This window comes from Culex quinquefasciatus, chromosome 3, assembly GCF_015732765.1.
Source record: "Culex quinquefasciatus strain JHB chromosome 3, VPISU_Cqui_1.0_pri_paternal, whole genome shotgun sequence".
NCBI lineage: Eukaryota > Metazoa > Arthropoda > Insecta > Diptera > Culicidae > Culex > Culex quinquefasciatus.
Window position 1 is genome coordinate 155871733 of NC_051863.1, and position 26032 is coordinate 155897764.

The 26032-nt window shown below is 33.0% G+C and overlaps 1 protein-coding gene across 1 annotated transcript in view; it reads left to right on the plus strand.

Annotated features, from left to right (window-relative positions):
- The first annotated feature begins 12536 nt into the window (after positions 1-12536).
- LOC6050317 (formin-binding protein 1-like) overlaps positions 12537-26032 on the plus strand; it is a 51619-nt gene continuing 38123 nt past the window's right edge. Inside the window, 2 exon segments of the mRNA XM_038260007.1 lie at positions 12537-12653; positions 18684-18799. Of these exon segments, the coding sequence (XP_038115935.1) occupies positions 12552-12653; positions 18684-18799 (218 nt within the window). The 5' untranslated portion in view covers positions 12537-12551.

Consider the following 26032-nt stretch of genomic DNA (forward strand, 5'->3'; position numbering starts at 1 on the left):
ATGTAAACTATGTCCGGATCCATCATCCAACCCATCGTTGGTTAGGTAATTGAAAGGCCTTTCCAATGAGTCCAAGACATTGAAGATCTGGCAACCCTGTCTCGAGTTATGACCACTTAAGTGATATTTATGTACATTTTTGAAGCCGGATCTCACTTAAATGTATGTAAATTATGTCCGGATCCACCATCCAACCCATCGTTGGTTAGGTAATTGAAAGGCCTTTCCAATGAGTCCAAATAATTGAAGATCTGGCAACCCTGTCTCGAGTTATGACCACTTAAGTAATATTTATGTACTTTTTTAGGCTGGATCTCACTTAAATGTATGTAAACTATGTCCGGATCCATCATCCGACCCATCTTTGGTTAGATAATTGAAAGGCCTTTCCAATGAGTCCAAGACATTGAAGATCTGGCAACCCTGTCTCGAGTTATGACCACTTAAGTGATATTTATGTACTTTTTTGAAGCCGGATCTCACTTAAATGTATGTCCGGATCCATCATCCAACCCATCGTTGGTTAGGTAATTGAAAGGACTTTCCAATGAGTCCAAAGCATTGAAGAACTGACAACCCTGTATCGAGTTATTACCACATAAGTTATACATTGTGTTCTTTTTTTCTGAATGGTTAAAAGTGAGGAAGGCATCAACCACATAGGTGGATTAAGTTAGTTTTTTATTTTCGAAATGCAGCATGTTGAAGTTCTATGTTGTAGAATTTTCAAATTGTTGTAGAATTTTCTAATTATTTTAAAAATTCAGAACTTTAGATTTACTTATTTTGTTTAAATTTTCAAATTTTAAAATTATTATATTTGGATATTTTTGAAAAATATTTTTTTCTGAAATTTTGAGGTTTAGAATTTTTAGATTTATATAAAAAAAGTTTTCTAAGTTATGGGCTTGTTTAGTTTATTGGATCTCCGTATCAGCCTTTAAAATGTCAATGCGCTCCAAAAAATACATTTAAAAAGTGTAGGTTTCTAGTTTGTCCAAATCAATACCTGAAAACTTTGGCAAAGACACTAAATCAATCAGAAATTTGTTAGTACTGTATGTTGGCCTTATAAAGTGATTATATAGTTTTATTTAAATAGTGAGAATTTGCAAATTGGACAAAATTAGGATCGTTTTAAAACAAACTTTCATTTTAATGGCCAGCCATACTACGTGGATTTTGCCGCAGAGACGGTTTGTTCAAAAAAGTTGAGGTTGTGTCTGAATGTTGAAGCAACCACAAATTTCTGAAACTTCTGGTCAAACTAACACAAATCCAACAACTACAAAACTCTATCAATTAGGTCGGCGCGACCGTGTCTACCAAAACCGCCTAAACAATTAAACCCAATTGTGGTGTCAACATTTTAAAACGTTCTTTCCCACCATATCTAAACATTTGCATTTTGGTTATGTGAACTACCCAGCAAGCCGGCTTTCCGTTGCTCCCATAAATTCCGTCATAAATTCGTTTCCCCAAAAAAAACTGAGACAACACAAAAAAAAGCCTTCCCAATTTGCATAATTTAAAGAGGCCCACTTTCATTCAAATTAAAATCACATCGCCCAGAAAATGCATTCCGGCGGCGTCGCCCCGTCCGTTATTGAGCAGTTCTCTAGGATTTCGGTCATTCGATTTTTTTTGTATTTTTTAATCCGACTGAAACTTTTTTGGTGCCTTCGGTATGCCCAAAGAAGCCATTTTGCATCATTAGTTTGTCCATATAATTTTCCATACAAATTTGGCAGCTGTCCATACAAAAATGATGTATGAAAATTCAAAAATCTGTATCTTTTGAAGGAATTTTTTGATCGATTTGGTGTCTTCGGCAAAGTTGTAGGTATGGATACGGACTACACTGGAAAAAAATAATACACGGTAAAAAATTGGTGATTTTTTATTTAACTTTTATCACTAAAACTTGATTTACAAAAAACACTATTTTTAATTTTTTTATTTTTGATATGTTTTAGAAGACATAAAATGCCAACTTTTCAGAAATTTCCAGGTTGTGCAAAATCTTTGACCGAGTTATGAATTTTTAATCAATACTGATTTTTCAAAAATCGAAATTTTGTCGTAAAATTTCAACTTCATTTTTCGATGTAAAATTAAATTGCAATCAAAAGTACTTTAGTGAATTTTTGATAAAGTGCACCGTTTCAAGTTATAGCCATATTTAAGTGACTTTTTGAAAATAGTCGCAGTTTTCATTTTAAAATTAGTGCACATGTTTGTCCAGTTTTGAAAAATATTTTTGAAAAGCTGAGAAAATTCTCTATATTTTGCTTATTCGGACTTTGTTGATACGACCTTTAGTTGCTGAGATATTGCAATGCAAAGGTTTAAAAACAGGAAAATTGATGTTTTCTAAGTCTCACCCAAACAACCCTCCATTTTCTATCGTCAATATCTTAGCAACTAATGGTCCGATTTTCAATGTTAATATATGAAACATTTGTGAAATTTTCCGATCTTTTCGAAAAAAATATTTTCGGAATTTTCAAATCAAGACTAACATTTCAAAAAGGCCAAACATTCAATATTACGCCCTTTTAAAATGTTAGTCTTGATTTGAAAATTTTGAAAATATTTTTTCCGAAAAGATCGGAAAATTTCACAATTGTTTCATATATTAACATTGAAAATCGGACCATTAGTTGCTGAGATATTGACGATAGAAAATGGTGGGTTGTTTGGGTGAAACTTAGAAAACATCAATTTTCCTGTTTTTAAACCTTTGCATTGCAATATCTCAGCGACTAAAGGTCGTATCAACAAAGTCCGAATAAGCAAAATAATTTTCTCAGCTTTTCAAAAATATTTTTTCAAAACTGGGCAAACATGTGCACTAATTTTAAAATGAAAACTGCGACTATTTTCAAAAAGTCACTTAAATATGGCTATAACTGAAAACGGTGCACTTTATCAAAATTTCACTGAAGTATTTTTGATTGCAAATTTGATTTACATCGAAAAATGAAGTTGAAAATTTACGACCAAAATTTCGATTTTTGAAACAGTATTGATTAAAAATTCATAACTCGTTCAATGATTTTTGCACAACCTGAAATTTCTGAAAAGTTGGCATTTTATGTCCTCTAAAACATATCAAAATAAAAAAATTAAAAATAGTGTTTTTTTGTAAATCAAGTTTTAGTGATAAAAAGTTAAATAAAAAAATCACCAATTTTTTTTACCGTGTATTATTTTTCCAGTGTAGTCCGTATCCATACCTACAACTTTGCCGAAGACACCAAATCGATCAAAAACTCCTTCAAAAGATACAGATTTTTGAATTTTCATACATCATTTTTGTATGGACAGCTGCCGAATTTGTATGGAAAATTATATGGACAAACTAATGATGCAAAATGGCTTCTTTGGGCATACCGAAGGCACCAAAAAAGTTTCAGTCGGATTAAAAAATACAAAAATTAAAATTGAAGAAAAAAGACCGATTTCGTAGAGAATTGCTCTATTAGTTTATTCATAATTTCATCAAACGCAGTTTATCGCTGCCGCGGCTAATCCAGCTGGACCAAAATGGAACCTGCTGCAGTGGCGTTCAAGGTCTGTGTCCCTTTAGCCGGTTGGTCCATCATCTGCGGCTCGTCGCCGCCGGTGCATTGATCTCGTTTTTATGTCTACTTCTTTTTTTTTTTTTTTTCGTTGGGTCTAATATTTTTAATGCGTTTCCTTCTTCAATCTGCATCGCCGAGAACCGGTTCGAGAAACTGCAGACCAGAAGCCGTACAGACATACGAAACATGTTGCGTTACGTGTGTGTGTGCTTGTGTGCTGGAAAGATGTTGGCAGGTTGAAGTCTGCACTAGTCCATGGGAGGGAAGTTTGTAGTTTTTTTTTGCGTGTAAATTTCCGATCGAAATTTTTTAAATAATCCATCTCCGCGTACTTCTTGACTCGTCAGAAATTTATTGACTATGTACTTTACGATACTGACGGAGAAGTTCATCTTCGTGTCTCCCAAGACGACAAAGGCGAAAAAACACTACTTTCAAAATTCCATCTCCAAGTGAAACTCAAATTTACATGAAACTGCAATCTTTCCAGTTCGCTAGACTACATCTCCGTAGACAATGCAATTTATGTGCCTTTTTCAAATTGATTATTGTGCTATTCTTAATTTTAAACCAATCCGTCTCCGAGTAGATCAAAATCCATCTCTTTGTCCTTATGAATTGTTGAAAATCCATCTACATGCTAAGCATATGGAAAAATCCATTTCTGGATTCGTTATGAAGTCATTGAAAATCCATCGTCACTATTACCAATTGTTCTGAATCCACCTACGAAGTTTTCATGACCTATGAATTCTCTTTAGGGTTCAAAAATCTCTTTTGTAATCATGGCAAATCCATCTTCATTGGCATCATGAATATTGCTGCATCCTTACATGGGAAAAGCCTTATCTAGAACCCATCTTCACTTGTTTTCAAGATTTGTCTAGAACCCGCTTGCGTGATCTTTTTTACATTAACAATCTATTTGTAGTATTCATAAATGCATGGCTAATCCATCTCCGTGTTCGGCTTCATAAGTTTTTCTGAATCCATCTAACATGTTTTCATGACTTTAACATTCTCTTTAGTAATCTTAAATCTGTTTAGTAGTCATGACAAACTCATCTCCAATACATCTACATGGTCGTCAGAAATTCATGACCATTCCATCTCCACGATTGTTATGACTTGTTCACAATCCATCTACGGAGAAAGATTCTTTAAAAATCCGTCTGCGTTGTTAATCCAGCTCAATGGTATTCAGAATGCATATTGTTGATCATCATAAATTCATAACCGATCCAATAGTCAGACGTGTTTACAATCTATCTACTAAATTATAAAAAAAAAATCAAAATCACTCTGCATGGTGAATCCATCTTTATGGTATCCATAACTTGACGATTAGCTTCTCAAGTTTTCAGAATTCACCTAATTTAGTGTCCTGAAGTAATGTCCAATCCATCTTCACGTTTATTGAGACTTGTTTACAATCCATCTACGATATTTTAAGATTTATTCAAAATTCAGCTGCGTTGTGAATCCATCTCCATAGTATCCAGAAATGGACGATGATTAGCTTCATAAGTTGTTCGCAACTACTCTCTACTCTAACTCTACTTGATCGTTATAAAACCAATCCATCTCTATGATTATTGAGACTTTTTTACAATCCATCTACAAATTTCATTTAAAAATTAATCTGAATTGTGGTTTGGTTGAGCGTTTTAGCAGAATGCATTACTATGAATACAAAGAGACGAGTTGTTCCTTTTAATTCCGCTATATATTTTAATATCTCGACTCGAGAACAGAACACTGATGAAGTATGTAAGTAGTAAACGAAATACGTATCTGTCAAGATATTAAAATATATAGTGGAATTAAAAGGAACAACTCGTCTCTTTGTATTCATAGGTATCTGAATTTGTAATCCATCTCCATGGTATCCGTAACTAAACGATGATAAGTTTCTTAATTTGTTCAAAATTCATTTTAATTTATGACCAATCCATTAATTTATGACCAATCCATCTCTATGATCATTGAGACTTGTTCACAATCCATCTACGAAGTTGCAAAGATTTTTTTAAATCCATCAACTAAACGAGTTTCATAAGTTGTTCAGAGTCCATCTACTTGTTCGTCATGAATTCATGACTTATCCATCTCCATGATAATTAAGACATGTTTACAATCCATCTTTGAATTTGCAAAGTTATTTAAAAATCCATTTGCATTGTTAATCCATCTATAAATAGACGATGATTAGCTTCATAAGTTGTTCACAACCAACTTGATCGTTATGCATTCATGAAGAATCCATCTCCATGATTATTGAGACTTGTTTGCAATCCATCAAAGTTCATTTGAAAATCAATTTGAACTGTTAATCCATCTCCATGGTATCCATAACCAGACGATAATGAGCTTCATAAGTTGTTTAGAATCCATCTGTATGAACGTCATGAGAATCATCATTACTAATCATTTTCGATGATTATTCAGACTTTTTTTACAATCTACTTACGAAATCGCAAAATCGTCTTTAAAATCCGTTTATGTTGTGAATCCATCTCCATGATATTCATAACTACGCTAAGCTGACCTCAATCTTCCAACCTGTACTGTAGCATCTACCGCGGTCGTTCCCGGCTGTTGACCATGTGCCAAGCGATGAATATCGCGGGACGCAAAATATGGAGAGCATCACCGTCCGCCAGCTAATATTTTCCGGTCAATAACTCGAGAGAGCTTATCTCGAGACCTGGTGCTGCTGCGGTTCAACTAGCCGGAACATGGCATCGCCATTAGGGGCACAGGATCTCTCCATGGGGACCAGTTTTCCACCATGACCTCAGGTGGATGCAGTTTTGCCCATTTCTAGAGTGTCAAGTACAGTTTTTTTGCCTGGCGGCTGGTTGGCGAACTGGTTTGGGGTTACGGTTTTTCAAATGGTGCGCCCCTTTGCGGGAACCAGTTGTTATGAGGTCGGACCGTGGTGGAACCCTGGGCGGAGACTTTGACGGTGGCGAATTGCATAAGTTTTTGCTGGAATGACGCAGTGAGGTGGTTTTGGAAAGGTTGCAAAATTAATTAGTGTGGGAAATTTGGGGTGAGCAAAATTGAGACAGAGAAAAAATCTTTGAATTTATTCAGTTCTACGAAACAATCTGAGTCATCTGCTTGAAGATCTTTACTTTTTACCGGAAACAAATCCGACTTCCTTGTTTACATGGACCTCTTTCTTGTTCTCAACCAGTCTCGTCCGAGACAGATGACTCAAAGAAGCAAATGAAAAGTGAAAGCGGTACCCCTTTTTCCAAGAACAGATTGAATGTCCGCAGAGCTGTATGTATGTATATAATAATGTAATTACATAGTACACGACTCAAATGCAGCTTCTTTTTCGAGAAAGAACTTTGGACCAAGACCTCCAATCTCGTCCAAAGCTTGTTGGTCGTCCAAATAATTACACTTTTACTGCTGTTTGATGCCCCGGCGATCCACTAGACGTAGCTGGCTGAATCTTCCATACGGCAGGAAATTGTTTATTGAACCTCGTGGCTGCTACTTTCCTGACTGACGAGACGTGGGGCACGTGGATGTTGACTTCAGACTAGGGTGGCAGTAAAATCCAGATATCAACGGTGCCCGCGAGCAATTTTTTTTTTTTTGATTTATATTTATTCAAATTTCTTTTCCATGTACATTCATTCAGTTAAAATATTATTGAGTGTCCAATCACAAACGATGACTTTTCACCTCAATTTTAAATACTAGCAACTTTCATTTATTCATGAAATATTGTAGCTTTCGCTATTCAGTGATTTCAAATGTAGGAGGTCCTACATGTACAAAAGGGAAAAGGGATACCTTAAAACTAACTTATAAACTATATAAAGAGCGGATCAATGCAGCTGAAGACTGCAATGATTTTTGTCGAAATGCATCAATTATCTTATTGGACATAACATCCAAAGTGTCAACTTCGGCTAATTGATGAAGTTCACTGGTGCTGAACCAGGGAGGAAGTTTCAGAATCATTTTCAGAATTTTGTTCTGAATCCTCTGAAGTTTTTCTTCCTGGTTAAGCAACAGCTTGTCCAGATCGGCACAGCATAAAGCATGGCAGGTCTGAAAATTTGTTTATAAATTAACAGTTTATTCTTGAGACAAAGTCTAGAATTCCTGTTTATAAGTGGATACAAACATTTAATATATTTGTTACATTTAACCTGGATACTTTCAATGTGATCCTTGTAAGTAAGGTTTTTGTCAAAACCAAGTCCAAGATATTTCACTTGATCCTCCCACTTTAAATTTACCTCATTCATCTTTATAATGTGATGACTTTTTGGTTTAAGAAAATCAGCCCTTGGTTTGTGAGGGAAAATAATAAGTTGAGTTTTGCAGCATTTGGAGTAATTTTCCATTCTTTCAAATAAGAATTGAAAATATCCAAGCTTTTTTGTAATCTTCTTGTGATGACACGAAGGCTTCTGCCTTTGGCGGAGATGCTTGTGTCATCAGCAAAAAGTGATTTCTGACATCCTGGGGGCAAATCAGGCAAGTCAGAAGTAAAAATATTGTATAAAATTGGACCCAAAATGCTTCCTTGAGGGACGCCAGCACGTACAGGTAGTTGATCAGATTTGCTATTCTGATAACATACCTGCAGAGTACGATCCGTCAAATAATTTTGAATAATTTTCACGATATAAATCGGAAAATTAAACCTTTTCAATTTCGCAATCAAACCTTTATGCCAAACACTGTCAAATGCTTTTTCTATGTCTAGAAGAGCAGCGCCAGTAGAATAGCCCTCAGATTTGTTGCTTCGAATTAAATTTGAAACTCTCAACAACTGATGAGTAGTTGAATGCCCAAGGCGAAATCCAAACTGCTCATCAGCGAAAATTGAATTTTCATTAATGTGCGTCATCATTCTATTAAGAATTATTCTTTCGAATAATTTACTAATAGATGAAAGCAAACTAATGGGCCGATAGCTTGAGGCTTCAGCAGGATTTTTATCCGGTTTCAAAATCGGAATTACTTTGGCATTTTTCCAACTACTGGGAAAATATGCCAAATCAAAACATTTGTTGAAAATTTTGACCAAGCAACTTAAAGTTGCTTCTGGTAATTTTTTAATTAAAATGTAAAAAATGCCATCCTCACCAGGGGCTTTCATATTTTTAAATTTTTGATAATAGATTTTATTTCATTCAGATCCGTATTAAAAACTTCATCTGATGAAAATTCTTGTTCAACAATATTCTGAAATTCTATTGAAATTTGATTTTCAATAGGACTCAAAACATTCAAGTTGAAATTATGAGCACTCTCAAACTGCTGAGCAAGTTTTTGAGCTTTTCCCCATTAGTTAATAGAATATTATCACCATCTTTTAAAGAAGGGATGGGTTTTGAGGTTTCTTAAGAACCTTTGAAAGTTTCCAAAAAGGTTTGGAATAAGGTTTAATTTGTTCGACATCTCTTGCGAACTTTTCATTTCGCAGGAGAGTGAATCTGTGGTCAATAACCTTTTGCAAATCTTTTGAATTCGCTTCAGTGCAGGATCACGAGAACGTTGATACTGTCTTCGGCGAACATTTTCAGACGAATCAGAAGCTGAAGATCGTCATCAATAATGGGAGAATCAAATTTGACTTGGACTTTAGGAATAGCAATATTCCTAGCATCCAAAATTGCATTAGTTAAAGATTCCAAGGCTGAATCAATATCAGCTTTGGTTTCTAAAACAAAATCATGATTTAAATTATTCTCAATATGATGCTGATACCTGTCCCAATTAGCTTTGTGGTAATTAAACACAGAACTATTGGGTCTGGTAACTGCTTCATGAGAAAGTGAAAAAGTTACTGGAAGATGATCAGAATCAAAATCAGCATGAGTCACTAAAGGACCACAATACTGACTTTGATTTGTCAAAACCAAATCAATTGTTGATGGATTTCTAACAGAAGAAAAGCAAGTTGGCCCATTCGGGTATAAAACCGAATAAAGACCAGAAGTGCAATCTCTGAACAGAATTTTACCATTGGAATTTACTTTTGAATTATTCCAAGATTGGTGTTTGGCATTAAAATCACCGATGATCAAAAATCGAGATCTATGCCGAGTAAGTTTATTCAAATCCCCTTTGAAATAATTTTTATTTTCCCCAGTGCATTGGAATGGCAAATATGCAGCTGCAATCATAATTTTCCCAAAAGAAGTTTCAAGTTCAATGCCCAAACTTTCAATAACTTTTAACTTAAAGTCACGTAACGTGCTATAAGTCATACTACGGTGGATAACTATTGCAACTCCACCGCCATTTCGATTCATTCGGTTATTAGTTATAACTTTATAATCTGGATCACTTTTCAAATAAGTGCCAGTTTTTAAAAATGTTTCGGTTATAACAGCAACATGCACGTTATGAACTCGTAAAAGTTGAAAAATTCATTTTCTTTCGCTTTTAAAGAGCGAGCATTAAAATTCATAATATTGATGGAATTACTTAGATCCATGATTAAACTTCAGGGTAAGAACAACATCATTCGCAAATTTTAATCCAATCTGGATTGCTTCCATCATGGATGTAGCATTACTCATTGTTTGAATCAAACCAAACAGTGAGTTTTGCAAAAAGTCATTTTTCAAACGTAACATCGCCGAGATCAGAAGATCCCAAAGCGTTGCCAGCAGAAAAATTTTCAAATGAGATTTGAGGTACCTGCCCAATTTCAGAAAGATTGGTAGAGGATTTAAAATTCGTGGATGAACCCGAAACGACGTTAGCATAAGAAATGCCATTGTTGTTACCTAACTTTTCCACGGTAGGGTATTTCTAGAATTGTTCGAGTGAGACAGCACGAACGTTTGATTTAAAGATGCAGGTACAACCTGACTTTGAGAAAATTTCGGTTTGGATTTCGGCTGATGCTTAGCACGAGAATCCAAAACCTTTTTCTGATGGGGCAATCCCAGAAATTTGATTTGTGATTTCCACCACAATTTGCACATTTAAATTGGGTGACTTCTTTCACGGGACAATTGTCCTTGTCGTGAGAAGAATCCCCGCAAACCATGCATTTTGGAACCATGGCGCAATGATCAGTACCGTGACCGAATGCCTGGCAACGCCGGCACTGGGTCAGATTCTGGCCATTACCGCCATGTTTCTTAAAATGCTCCCACTTTACCCGTACATGGAACAAAAACTGAACTTTGTCCAAAAGTTTCAAATTGTTGATTTCATTTCTGTTGAAATGAATCAGATAAAATTGTGAAGTCAAACCAAAGCGAGAAATATTCCCGTTTGATTTTTCTTCATTGGTATTACTTGGGATGGGGCAAAGCCAAGCAACACCTTAAGTTCGTTTTTGATCTCATCCACCGACAAGTCGTTGGAGAGACCTTTCAAGACCGCCTTGAATGGCCGAGCATTCTTGGTCTCATACGTGTAGAAATTGTGTTTGTGGTTTTTCAAATAACCAACAAAAGTTTGGTGATCTTGTAAAGATTCCGTCAACAAGCGACATTCTCCTCTTCGACCAAGCTGGAACGAAACCTTCAAATTGCAAGTTTCCTTGCAATTCTTCAGTTGCGTTCGAAAGCTGGCCAAATCGGAGACGGAAGTCACTACAATTGGCGGAGCCTTTACTCGTTTCTCGACGGCAGAAGGCTCAGTACGAGGAGAAGGTTCCTTGTCATCAGTTTCGGATAAAACACCGAAACTGTTTGTCAATGGAATTGGAGGATTGACCTCACATTCAGAATCAGAATCAGACCTCAGAAGAGGCTGTTTTCTTTTTCTGTTTCCGTTAGCCGGTTTAGCGTTCAAACGCTTCACCGACGTAACGACCAAATCTTCAGAAGATTTGCGTTTACCTTTGTTTTGACGCATTTTGCAAGCAAAGTTCTCTTAAAAAGATGGCTTCGTTTGTAAAATACAACAAAATTTCAGGCGGGGTTAGTCTTGAAAAGACTGTTTAGAATTTTGGAAAATAACTCAGGTAGTCTTTAAAAAGACTGTGAATTTTGTTTTGAAATAACTCTGAGCTTAGGTAGTAAAAAATACCGCAGCTCTAGTGTCCGTTCACCACGAAGGTTCGCAAGACACTGTGCCCGCGAGCAATAAATTCCTCCAGTAAGTAGTCCCCCCTTGAACGGAAACCAATCGAAGCACCTCAATCCGCCGCAAAAACCTCGAACAATACCGAACTCATCATCAACCGCTGCCCATTGTGATGGAATCACCTCGCTCGATTAACAGCTATTTCGTTCGCTTAAGCTTCCGACCGTTTCGTCGAAACCTTTTCGAAGTTTTCGATCTCCGGGCTCTTCCTTATCACCACACAACTGCCGATGAATCAATTTGTATTTGAATAACTGTGTCGAACCTTTAAGCGAGTTCGAAGAACTGCTCATTAGCGCGCTGATCCTCTGAATATTTTATCGGAAATCCTAAGACCGGTGGGAACACCACCACCTGTTTGGTCGCGGAGCCCGCGGAATTCAAATTTGTCGTTCTGAACCAATTTATTGCACAAATTACCAAACTAATTGACTTTCACCGTTTGAGATTTCAAAACCGTGCGCGATGTTTAATTCATATCGCGTTTATGTTGTTTGGCAGACGTAAGAGAAATGGGTCTTTTATCGTGCGCGGCGCGAGATTAAAACCGAGCGTTGGAATACATTTGTATTTGCAGGTCAGATTATTTTAAACCGTCTCGCTAGCTTGAACGACCCGAGACGTAATTAGTCAAGATTTGGACGCCGGAACTCTCTCGAAGACCTCAGCTGTGTGGTGTTGTGATTCACAGAGAGTCCGCAACATATGGACGTCAAGCATGCGTTCCGAGATGTGAGTAATCTGTGCGCTAGAATTACCCTTGAATCATTCAGCTGTAAGGGAAAGAATCGGGTCAGTTGTTCTTGCGATCAATTTCGGTGCGGTTGGGTGGAATCGTTCGGGAATGTTTGATTTGTGATCTAGAAATCGGTAATGATTGGGATAAAGTTGATACCGTTGAGTGAGTTTCGGCAGAGAAATGGAGTTGCGTTGCTTCAGGAATGTCCGGATACCGTGTGGAGTACGATCAAAGAAGTAGGTATTGGAAACTTCAACAGATTGGTAGTTGTAGTTGTTCAGCACTAAAGATCGCAGCTGACTTAGGGCATCTCCAGCGCTGGGGTGCAAATCAAATTTGCACCCGGCTCATGAATACCGAGATCAAATTTGCCCACCGCGCGTAGCAAAACAGGTATCAAATTTGATCTCAAGTTCATCTGTAGAAGAAAAATATGTGTCGGTACCTGTCGGGTACTCATTTTCTGATACCCGACAAGTACCGGCAAGCCGGGGCAAAGTTTTGAATGCGTGTTTCGGAGATTTTTGTATGTCTGCTCTTGTGTATGATTCAAAATATTCAAAAATTCAAACATTTAAAAATTCAAAAAATCATAAATTCAAAAACTCAAAAATTCAATTCGCTTTTGGAAAAACGCTTTTCTCAGAAATCTTTAAAAAAATCGTGCACGGCGAAAAAAAAATCTATTACTAAATTGAATGTTTAGATGCGCTCTTTCAATTGAATTTTGGCCCAAAATCCGGAACTCAAAGTCTGATTTTTTAGAGCTCTTTTTTCTGAAATACTTGAGCGATGTATGTATCCGCTCGTAAAACCCACAATTTTTTTTATTTCAGATTTGTAGCCGTGGGGTCGGAGACGAACATTTTATTTTTCGATTCATAATTTTCGACCAGTAAATGTGGTCAAAGCCTTTTTTAGAGGTATTTTTGGACTATTTTACAGATAACACTGTCAAATTAGAGCGTCCAATTTCCCGTCCCGGGAAAAAAATCCCGGGAATTCCCGGGATTTCCCGGAAAAAAATATTTCCCGTTTCCCGGGAAATTTGTAAATTTCCCGGGAATTCCCGAAATACAAGCGAAAGTATACATTTTCCTACCTTTTGGCACCAATGTTTTGAAATAACACAAAAAGTAATACTAATTAGCTAACCTGATTTGATTTTAGTCATTTCAATCTACTGTTCATTTTGAAATAATCAGCATGTCTGTGAATTTCATGTCTAGGTTTAATTCAGACAATATTTATTTTTGAAGCATTCACAACTAGGAATATTATTTGCTTACATGGTGGGCAACAAAAATTACGCTATGATGGAATGATTATTATTTATTTTATTTTCGACAACCTTTCTTAACGAATTTTTTTGTTGAATCATTCACCTCTTCCAGCCATGAATTTAGATGTGTTTAACAATTTTGTTTACCTTGACCATATCGGATGAAAATTGAATTGATATAATAAAAATTTTCAAAAAGGTTTGTTTGAAGTTACAAATTTATGAAGCACATGAGCTACCGAGTCCGTAAACATAAATAAAATATCGTTTATTTTCAACCACTTTTGCACTATGTAAATTATTTTATTCTATTTAATTTATTAGGCCATATAACAATATAACTGAAATCATACCATAAATGGAACCATGAAAAATCACTTAAAAAACAACTTCGTATCATATGAAATTTACCCAAAGAATGCAACCATATTTCAAGAACTCGCTTGAAATATTCAAATATACGGTACGATTTTTAAGACAGCATAAAAAATTAGAAAATTCACATATTTTCTCAAAGTTGCATGATTTTTTACAAGCAGTCAAGCCATTAATTGATCCTCACACTCATTTTGACCATTAAAAATGCTGTTCTATACAATTCTGTTGCAAAATATAAACCAGAAACAGTATCAGAATAATTTTCGAAAAAAATAAAATTTCCCGGGAATTCCCAGGATTTCCCGGGAAATTTGTTGAAAATTTCCCGTTTCCCGGGAATTTTGTAACCCCGGGAAATTGGACGCTCTATGTCAAATTAAAAGAATTCAGTTTCAAACAAAAAACCATTCGAAAACATGCTTGTGCCCAAAATTTTAAGCTTTTCCAAAATTTATTTCCAAAGATAAAGCCATATTAGTGTTTTACGTCTTATTTTTACCCTATTTTTTCCTATTAAATTTTTGGTTCCATACAGAATCATATACTGAACATCAAATTCGAAGTCCCGACTCGTTTTCGTCGTCAAGTCGAAGCATTATAGCCTGCACATTAACGCTTGCGCGTTTTATGCTGCGCGTGAAAGTGTTCTTTCTGGCTTCTCATAATAGATCGACAAAGTGCAATATCGATACATATCTTTTTAAAGATAATCACAGACTAACATTAAAGACTGAGTACCCTTTGGTTTTTTCTTATAATGTCAATCCAATATGTTTTTCTCAAATAAATATAATTATCTTGTGACCCATAATGTGCCTTTAAATTTTTTTGATTTAAAAAATTTGTTATTTTTTTGGAATTTTTTTAAATGATTTTAAGTTTTTTAATTTTTAATTTTTTTATTTTTTGAATTTTGTTTTGATTTTTTTTTAATTTTTTTTTATTTTTATAAATTTTTTATTTTTTTTTAATTTTTTAAATTTTTTTTTAATTTCTTTTACTTTTAAAATCTTTTTTTAAATTTCTTTTAATTTTTTCAAATCTTTAAATTTTTTGAGTTTTTTTAATTTTTTTTTTATTTTATTTTATTTTATTTTTTTTAAGTATTTTTTAATTTTTTAATTTTTTTCATTTTATAAAAAAAATTTATTTCTTTTAATTTTTAATTTTTGTTTAATTTTTTTTTATTTTTAAATATTTTTTTAAATTTTTTAATATTTTTTAAATTTTTTAACCTTTATTAAATTTTTCATTTTTTATTTTTTTTATTTTTTATGAGTTTAAAAAATATTTTTTTTATTTAAAAAAAAAACATTTTTAATTTTTTTCATTTAAAAAAAATACATAACAAACGAGAAAAAAACTGTTTCCGTGCATGATTCAATTTTCCGTGCATAATTCCATTTGATACGGTAGCAAACAGGCTGAATAAAGGGTAGGAAAGTGAAATCACGAAGAACTGAGAGCAAATTTGCTACCGCGACAGGTACCGCGGTGGGGTTGACGTCGGGTGCAAATTTGATTTGCTTCGATGTTTGCTACCCGCGCTGGAAATGCACTTAGGTATTCATAAGTCGTAGATTTGCAACTTTCGTCATGTTCGGACTATGCATGAAATACATACGGACTGCTCGATCTAAGAATTGTATAGTTCAAAATGTTGATATCTCCTTCCTAAAAGATTCAACTGGTTCTAGTTAAAGTTTCAACACCCGAAGATGAAAAACTGAAGATTCTGTAGTCCAACCTGGAGATCCAATAGGTAGTATCTCTAATCACTTTTAGGTTCAGGTCGATGCTGTTAAACTAGGGCGTCAATAATCTAGATTCAATAAGATCGAATTAAAGTTTCAATATCTCCAGATTAAAGACTAGAGATTCTGTAGTCCGACCTAGGAATGCATATGTCCAAAATCTTGTCCGGTCTCTTCATAGCGATTTAATACGATTGAAATAATAATTCAATACTTTCTGTAGCCCTATCTAGAACTGCATATCATCAAAATGTTGATAGAGATCTTCAATGAGATTCAATAGGATCGAATTGAAGATTAAATACCTCCTGTTTGAAGACTACAGATTCTGTAGTCTGACCTAGAATTGTAAAAGATCAAAATGTTGAATAGCCCCTACTAAGTGACTTAATAAGACCAAATTAATGATTCAATACTTTCTGTTTGAAGACGATTTCGTAGTCCGGCCTGGAATTTCATATGATCTAAATGTTCATAGGTTTTTTTTCCAATAAGATTCGATAAGATAGAATTAAAGATTCAATACTTCCGGATGTTGAAAGGATTTTCCAAAGATATTAACTAAGATCAAATATAGATTTCGTGGTCCGACCTAAAATTGCATATGATCAAAATTTTGAAAGGTTTTTCCAAATATATTAAATAAGATCAAATATAGATTTCGTAGTCCGACTTATAATTTCATATGTTCAAACTGTTGATCGGTTCCGCACAGAGAATCAAACCTTCTGTTTGAAGACTACAGCTTCTGTAGTCCGACATAGAATTGTATATGTATAAGCAAAATGTTGATAGGTCTTTCCAAAGAGTAAGATTTAAGATCTTCTATTTGAAGACTACAGATTATGTAGTCCGACTATGAATTGTATGGGATCACAATGTTGAATAGTCCCTACTAAGTGATTCAATAGAATAGAATCCTGCAATTAAACAGAATCTGATTAAAAAAGAATTGCTACGTTCAGATCCGACTGAAAATATATAACCCTTGAACGTTCAATAAATGCAGTCAATAATATTAAAGTCTATGAATCCAGTATTTCCGGATAAGTGATAAAGAGATAGAATGCATCCGATATACATTGCTTTCCATACGTACGGACTTAAAATCAATACCTCAAGACTTATACGTTCAAAATGATGATTCTGAGCTATCCTAGCACGAGAGATTCATTAGGATCATTACAAAGTTGAAATACTTCCAGACTTGTTATGAAGTGATCACGATTCGATAGACCAGACTAACTACTACGTATTTTCAATATGTACAGACAAAGAACTTAAAAAAAACATTATCCAATCATCTGGATGCACATAAAACAGTCTGGATTACAGATTCGGCAGCAAGAACTTAGAATTTAGTACGTAGTACAATTCATCACTCAATAAATCCAGACAATATCTTATAGGTTTGGATTTGGGATTCAGTACATGAGTATCAAGTAATCCGTATATTATACATTTTGGTTTTTGGTAAACAGTTGCTTGTACTCAACGTACTACAATGCCACTTTCCACATCTGGATTCCGTTCTCGAAGATCCCTCACATGTCCAGATACCAGATATCGTTCTTCGTCAAGTTTTCCAACATTCTTCGACTGAATCCCGTGCGTGATTCCCAACGACTCGACCTCACCGATTTGCGCAAACACTTGTAAATGGCCACGATTATCACTATCGAATTTCGCAGAACGAATACTGTGCGCGTGGATTCCGCGCCGCCTGGAGTGGCCAAGCGAAATTAAGATTACGCCTTCAAAACCATTCTTCTTCTCTAATGGTGTCGAGACGTCGACCGCGCAGCCATAGACTTGAAGAGCTGGCCAGCGGGTAATCACGGACAAAAAAGATGAAATTCCTTCGGCTTGGCCGTGAACGGCGAGGTTAGGCCGAGCTCAAGTTCTCTCAAGAGGAGTCTGCGGCTAGTAGAACTGGCGCCGCACTCAATCGAGTGGATTTAATTACAATTAGCAAATCTGCGAACGTTCGTTACGGTTCGATGCAGCTTGGCAAACTGCACCCGGGGTTTTGCAACATAAATTTAGCTTCCTCTCCATTGTTTCAACTCGGGACGAAGTCTCAGATTTTGGGACGGACTGGCCGCTTTTTGTTGGCAGAAGGTCAAAATGGATTTCTCTTCTCGATGCTTTTTGGCATCGAAATGTGATGGACGGCTCGATGTGGTTTTTATTTTTGTATTTGAAAGCGAAAGTTGTGAATCTGAGAGTGCCGAATGGTCGGCGTTCTGATAGGATTGATGACGGTATAGGATTCTCGGTAAAGCTTGGTATCTCAAGGCTTCTCTCTTAGATGATACTAAAACAGAGCTTCCAAAAGTTCAAACAAACATTCTTACCCTTAACAAGTTCTCAAATACTCCGGACTATCGATTCAATGGCTTCTTGGATGTAGGATTTCAATTTATCTTTGGGATTCGACATCCAGTCAGTACATCGGAAGACTTAGATTCAATTCATTCAGCATACATTGTACGTACTAAATTCTACATTCAAGAGCTTATAACGACTGATACATCCAGGATTTCTTTGGGAGTGCTACTTCCAATGATTTTGAATAATATCCAAACGTAGAATCGCAACCTACCCATATAAGCTCAGCTATAAAAGTGCTAATCCGGTATACCAACCACACCTTACGTATGATTCTTTCCTTCCCGGAATCATTTTACAATATTTGGCAGACTGTCGTGGGCGTTGTAGTCCTCTACTCTATACCCAAAAGTAAATTACCATAATTTACCCGGATCCAGACTGGTTTCACCTTCTGACTGTGATCATTTTATAGCCAAAACACTAATTTTATTTCTTTTCTCCTCTTTGTCCAATTTTAGGATCAGTACGAGAACCTGGCAACACACACACAGAAGGGGATCGATTTTTTAGACAAATACGGAAACTTTATCCGTGATCGCAGTGCCATCGAAGTCGAGTATGCCGCGAGGCTGAGGTGAGTTTTTGTGGATCTTCCACGGCGGATTTATGTGTTAATTGATTCACCACCAGGGGGCGCTGGGTGAAGGTCACTCTCGAGTTTGACAAGGGTCGTTTTGGGTTTACGGGTGTGGGTTGTGTTATGGGGGTCCAGACAACCTTGGAGCTTTTTCGGTTTGGGGATCGTTGACGTAATGATATAGGAGTTTTGTTCTGTGGAAGTTGCATAAAAGTAAAATCTCAGATGTTGAAATTGGCTCCAAAAACTTGGATAGGTTATTCTCGAAAGTATGTGCAAAAACTAAATGTGACTGTTACATTGGATGTATCAAAATTAGTGGCCAAATCAAATTTCTATCAATGTCACTCCGGCCTAGATTAAGAATTTAAGAATTTAAAATTTAAGAATTTAAGAATTTAAGAATTTAAAATTTAAGAATTTAAAATTTAAGAATTTAAGAATTTAAGAATTTAAATTTAAGAATTTAAGAATTTAAGAATTTAAATTTAAGAATTTAAGAATTTAAGAATTTAAGAATTTAAGAATTTAAGAATTTAAGAATTTAAGAATTTAAATTTAAAATTTAAATTTAAATTTAAGAATTTAAGAATTTAAAATTTAAGAATTTAAATTTAAATTTAAAATTTAAGAATTTAAAATTTAAGAATTTAAGAATTTAAGAATTTAAGAATTTAAAATTTAAGAATTTAAATTTAAAATTTAAGAATTTAAGAATTTAGAATTTAAGAATTTAAGAATTTAAGAATTTAAATTTAAGAATTTAAAATTTAAGAATTTAAGAATTTAAGAATTTAAATTTAAGAATTTAAATTTAAATTTAAGAATTTAAGAATTTAAATTTAAAATTTAAGAATTTAAAATTTAAAATTTAAATTTAAGAATTTAAGAATTTAAGAATTTAAGAATTTAAGAATTTAAGAATTTAAGAATTTAAGAATTTAAGAATTTAAGAATTTAAGAATTTAAAATTTAAGAATTTAAATTTAAGAATTTAAGAATTTAAGAATTTAAGAATTTAAGAATTTAAAATTTAAGAATTTAAGAATTTAAGAATTTAAGAATTTAAGAATTTAAATTTAAGAATTTAAGAATTTAAGAATTTAAGAATTTAAGAATTTAAGAATTTAAGAATTTAAGATTTAAGAATTTAAGAATTTAAGAATTTAAGAATTTAAATTTAAGAATTTAAGAATTTAAGAATTTAAGAATTTAAGAATTTAAGAATTTAAGAATTTAAGAATTTAAGAATTTAAATTTAAGAATTTAAGAATTTAAAATTTAAATTTAAATTTAAGAATTTAAGAATTTAAGAATTTAAGAATTTAGAATTTAAGAATTTAAGAATTTAAGAATTTAAATTTAAGAATTTAAGAATTTAAGAATTTAAGAATTTAAGAATTTAAATTTAAATTTAAGAATTTAAGAATTTAAGAATTTAAGAATTTAAGAATTTAAATTTAAGAATTTAAAATTTAAGAATTTAAGAATTTAAGAATTTAAGAATTTAAGAATTTAAGAATTTAAGAATTTAAATTTAAATTTAAGAATTTAAGAATTTAAGAATTTAAGAATTTAAGATTTAAATTTAAGAATTTAAAATTTAAGAATTTAAGAATTTAAGAATTTAAGAATTTAAGAATTTAAGAATTTAAGAATTTAAGAATTTAAGAATTTAAGAATTTAAGAATTTAAGAATTTAAGAATTTAAGAATTTAAAAATTTAAGAATTTAAGAATTTAAGAATTTAAAATTTAAGAATTTAAGAATTTAAAATTTAAGAATTTAAGAATTTAAGAATTTAAGAATTTAAGAATTTAAGAATTTAAAATTTTGAATTTTGAATTTTGAATTTTGAATTTTGAATTTTGAATTTTGAATTTTGAATTTTGAATTTTGAATTTTGAATTTTTGAATTTTGAATTTTAAATTTTGAATTTTGAATTTTAGAATTTTGAATTTTTAAATTTTGAATTTTAATTTTAAATTTTGAATTTTGAATTTTGAATTTTGAATTTTTGAATTTTGAATTTTTGAATTTTGAATTTTTGAATTTTTGAATTTTTGAATTTTAAATTTTAAATTTTAGAATTTTTAGAATTTTAGAATTTTAGAATTTTAGAATTTTAGAATTTTAGAATTTTAGAATTTTAGAATTTTAGAATTTTAGAATTTTAGAATTTTAGAGTTTTAGAGTTTTAGAATTTTAGAATTTCTAATTTTAGAATTTTAGAATTTTAGAATTTTAGACTATTAGACTTTTGGAATTTTAGACTATTAGACTTTTGGAATTTTAGAATTTTTGAATTTGTCAAGTTTTAAAAATTCAACAGTATGGACAAGAAATTTGGTAAGATATGTGTTCAACCTGTAAGTACAAGGTTCTCAACGCATTTCGACCTTATCCCTGATACCCCGTTCTCTAGATATTCCCTCTACAGTTCTACCCTATCACCTTCCAAATCTGTCTATTTCTGACAATTAGGTACATTCAATTCAAACTGTCAACCGTTTTCGCAAACACCGTACCACGAGCCTAAAAATAAGATTGATGTACCAAAACCCCCATTAAATACGCACCCAGGTCGCGGCCGTTCACTGACATAATCTCTTGAACGCTCGCGTTAATTTCATAACAGCCGCGTTTAAGAAATCACCTTCTTCTTCGTTGCTCAAAGCCGTCGATTGTCGCGCGAATCTTTTTTCTTTTTTTCGTGTAATTTTATTTATACGTACCCACCAGCGGAAATTTACGTGCTACCGTATTGTACCACCCCGCGGTGCCCATCGACGCCAGACGAAAACAAAAGTTTAGTGTGGCAACCGACGCTGAATAAATAAACAGAAAACGTGCTCTCCGGCGTGACACCGAAACCGAGTCCGAGACGTTCGTCAACTTCCAAGAGTGACACTTGAGACACTTGGCGCTGGGCGATGAGAAAATCCGCACGAAATTCGGCCTTGTGCGGTTGGAAACTAGGTTATGGTAGTGACCACCCACCTACTAGGTGGATTGATCTGGGTCGTAAATCATCGCAACTTTTCGTCACCGCTTGCGACCAAGGCGTCATGACACTTGTTTGTCCACAAAAAAAGAGACTCCCAACAATGCTTCACCTTAATAGTCGAAGCAATTTGAGCTGCTGGTAAATAGTTGCGCTGATCTTAACCAGAATCGCTAATGAGTCACTTGCGCGTTGGTAAACAAATCGGGCGCCCACCTCCACCGGACTGGATTGGATGAATGGAATAATTTTAGCCTGCGTGTCCAGAATCGTTTTGTTTATATGGAGTGTGCTTGAAATAGATTGGCATTGGCCGGTGAATTCCAACCACGCCGGAGAATATTACTCACCGCGATCGATTGTGTCTGTTTCGGAATTTAGTGTAAGAGCAGGCGGGCAGAACTTCCGACAGCGCACAGATGCCAGTGCCAAGTTCGAGGTGTGCCCCAGAGCCAAAATTAGATTTCACGAAGTAATGCGAGTGCAAGGTGCACGGTAAGAAACTTGGAACGGTGAGAGGTACTGTTGATAAATAATTTGAAATTTGAACGCCATTTTATGCAGCTTTCAATGTCTCACCTTTTGATCTTCACAGATCCCCAAAACTTGATCTCAATCCTGAGATATGTTACAAAAAATCAATAAAAAATTCCATGCAATGTTGACACTCTTCATATTAAAGAATTTAACATTTTCAGTCAGATGCAGTTTACATTTTTGATTGTAACTCGGAATTCAGGCAACCAAATGCAACAACATTTTCAATTCACATGTGCAACTGAACAAAACATATTTGTTGTTGTTTACTCTACTTAATTAGAGTTATTTTTTTCTTTTTTTTTTGTGTGAATACTCTACGATACCTGAAAACATTCAAAATTTCAAAAAATTAAAATTGATCATAGTAATAAGAAATTTTATATACAAAAAATAATAAATTTTAAATTTATTGTCTAAATTATTTTTTAAAATGACTTTAAAAATGGATTCTTTGTGTAAATATGTACGTGTACGTCGCTCCGTGCCATACTTTCATACACTTAGGAGCCCAGGGCGGCGAAGTCCTTGTAGATAAAAAGGAAGACACTAGTGGTTCGTACTAGCAATGGTGGCCGACAGCTATTTAGTCAACTTCGTTAAAGAATGGAAATTTCGAGAAAAATGAAAATCTTTTAGAAATTCAATTTGTTCAGATTTTTATTTTTATTTTCAAAGCCTAAGCATTTCTAAATCATTTTTTTTATTTAGAAAAAAATGTGAATTTGAAAGATTTTAAAATTGATAACATGAAAACTCAACAAAATGAGCAACATTACTTTTTCTGTTTCAAATTTTTAAAATCAAGTTGAATGTTGAATTTTAGAAATTTAGATTTTAATAAATTTCAATTAAAAAATGAAAATAATTGAAATATTTAAAAACTTTAAAACAAAACCTAATTATTCGAAAGTTTGAATTATTTTTTCATATAACTCTTTTAAAAATATAAATTTAGAGAAAAATCCAAAATAAAATTTTTTTATTTAAAATTTTTAGAAATTTTTAAATTTTCAAGATTCCAAATCTAGAGCAACAGGAGAAAAGGGCGGATAAGCATTATGACAGCAGTAACTATTTTGAAAATTTTGTCTCAGAACTCAGAACAGAACAAGTAACTTTTTCACAAAACTCGAAGTGTTAAACAATAGCTAAACTTTCCAACTACTTCTAACGCTGCAGGTTTTCTTAAATAGTTGCCGGTTGTCCCGGAAATTGAGAAATAGTTCTAGTTGTCAAAATGCTCATGCGCCTTTTCAAATGTTGCTCCAGAAATTTTAAAATTCGAAAATTCTTAAAAATAATTTAGTTACTTTTTTATTTTCAAATTTAAATGTCCAACAAATTTTATTAACTTGACTTTATGAAATGGAAATTTTGAGAAAAATTAAAAAAAATCTTTAAAGTTGCTTAAATTTAGTCAAATTATAAAATTTTGATTTTCAAAGCTTAAAAACTTATCAATCATTTTTTTCAAATTAAAGAAATTGTAAATTTGAAAGATTTTAGATTCCAGAATTTGAAAATAAAAAAAAATACTTTTTCTGTTTTCAAATTTTTAAATCATGAGATTTACAAATTATTTAATTTTCGAAATTTAGATTTAATATTTTTTAAATAAAAAATAGTAAGAATAGTTGAAATATAAAATATTAAACGTTTAAACAGAACATAAATATTAGAAAGTCTGGATTATTTTTTAATAAAGCTCATTAAAACATATTTATTTTGAGAAAAATATCAAATCAAACATATTTTAATTTAAAACTTTTACAAATGTAAGAATTTTAAAGATTTTAAATTTGAGGATTCGAAAATTAAAAAAAACATTCTTAATGTTTGCAGAATCTTTATTTTAAAGATGAAAAACATGAATTAAAAAATAATTTTTTTTTCAAACTTCAAAATTTGTGTATTTCAAAGATTTCAAATTTGAGGATTCGAAAATTTAAAAAAATAATCTGGTTACTTTTCATGTTTTCAAATTTTAAATTTTAAATATTCAAATCAATCCAATCTAGTTACTTTTTTCAAATTTTATACATCCAACAAAATAAAAAAATAGTTAAAAATCATAAATTAATTATCTGGATTCGGTATTTATTAATATGACTCTTATAAAAATATATATTTTGAGAAAAATATAAAAAAAAATCTTAAAGAAAAATGAATTTTCATAGCTTAAAAATTTATGAAATTTTTTTTCCAAATTAAAAAAAGTGTTAATTTATAATTCCGAATTTGAAAATTAAAAAAAAAATCATCAATGTTAGTTTTTTAAGTTTTAAAATTTTTAAATTTTGAAATAATCTGGTTTAGAGTTTCCGAAATTTAGATTTTGATGTTTTTCTTTAAATTGTTAAAAATATTTGAAATACAAAAAAATTTCAAAGTCTGCATAAATATAAATATAGCTCTTTTTAGAAATATTAATGTCGAGAAAGAATCCAAATAACCTTTTTACTTGTTTGATTTTTTTATAAATTTTAGAGTTTTTTCTATTTTCAAAATTTGTGAATTTGAAGGATTTTAAATTTGATAATTCGAGAGTTAAATGTAATAATCTGGTTACTTTCATTGTTTTCAAGTTTTCCAATTTTTAAATCATCAGCTTAACAATTTTTAAAATGTTGTACTTTTTAATTTTTGAATAAAACAAATGTAAAAAAACCGAAATTTAAACATTTAAACAAATCTGAAAAATATGAAAATCTGGATTCATTTCTTTGAAAAATATAAATTTCGCGAAAATTAAAAACTTCTTTCAGAATTTGATAAATATGCAAATAATCAAATAAGATTTACTATTATGTATAAATTTATAAATAACCAGATTTACGATATTTTAGAGTTGCAAAATGCAACGTTCAGGATTTCACTCTCATACAAATTCACGCACAAATACCATAAAAAAACCGACCACGCATAATTAAGGAGATCTTCGTATAACTTGTAGCCACAAAATGTATTTCACGAATTTACGAGCAAAGCAAAGCTGCTCCATGAAGAGAGGTGTGGCGTCAGCTTGCAATTAGCCTTGAATGTTTAATGCACCGCGGACAGCCAAAAAAAAAGGTGCATTATGGTCCGACGATCATACACGACGCGGAAATGTTGCCGGAACCGTCGTCGACGCGTCGAATGGTTGTCTTGGAACTTGTACTCAAACAAGTTCAAGTACCCTGCGAAGTTTTCTAAGAAGCAGATTGCTGACCTGAATCACGACCTGATCGCGATCCTTGATACTTGAGATATCCACTCTAAAGTAATCAATACCTGCTGTGGATTACCTTGAGGCGTGTGTATGAGCATTCCGATAGGTTCGTGATTTCCCCTCCACCAAGTCGTAATCATAGCCATCGACAATGTTGACGGTGAAGCTGGTTGAGACTGAAGAAAAAGTGAAAATTCCCACTCTTACAGTGTTGCCAGCACGAAAAATGGCCATTACCGACAAAGTGGGTTTTACGAACCGTGGCGAAATAAAAAAAACGACAATTTAGAGCACCTTAAACAACAGGTTGCCGACTCGTCAATGTTGGGGTCTCCGCCACTATTGAAAGCAGATAAAACCGGCAGCTTGGCAGAATGTTTCGAGAATCTGCCGCCCCAAAGAGCATCGCATAAAACGCGCGGTGATCTAAAAATAAACCCTCTCACAAAGCCCGGCGTACTCGAGTTGGGTTGA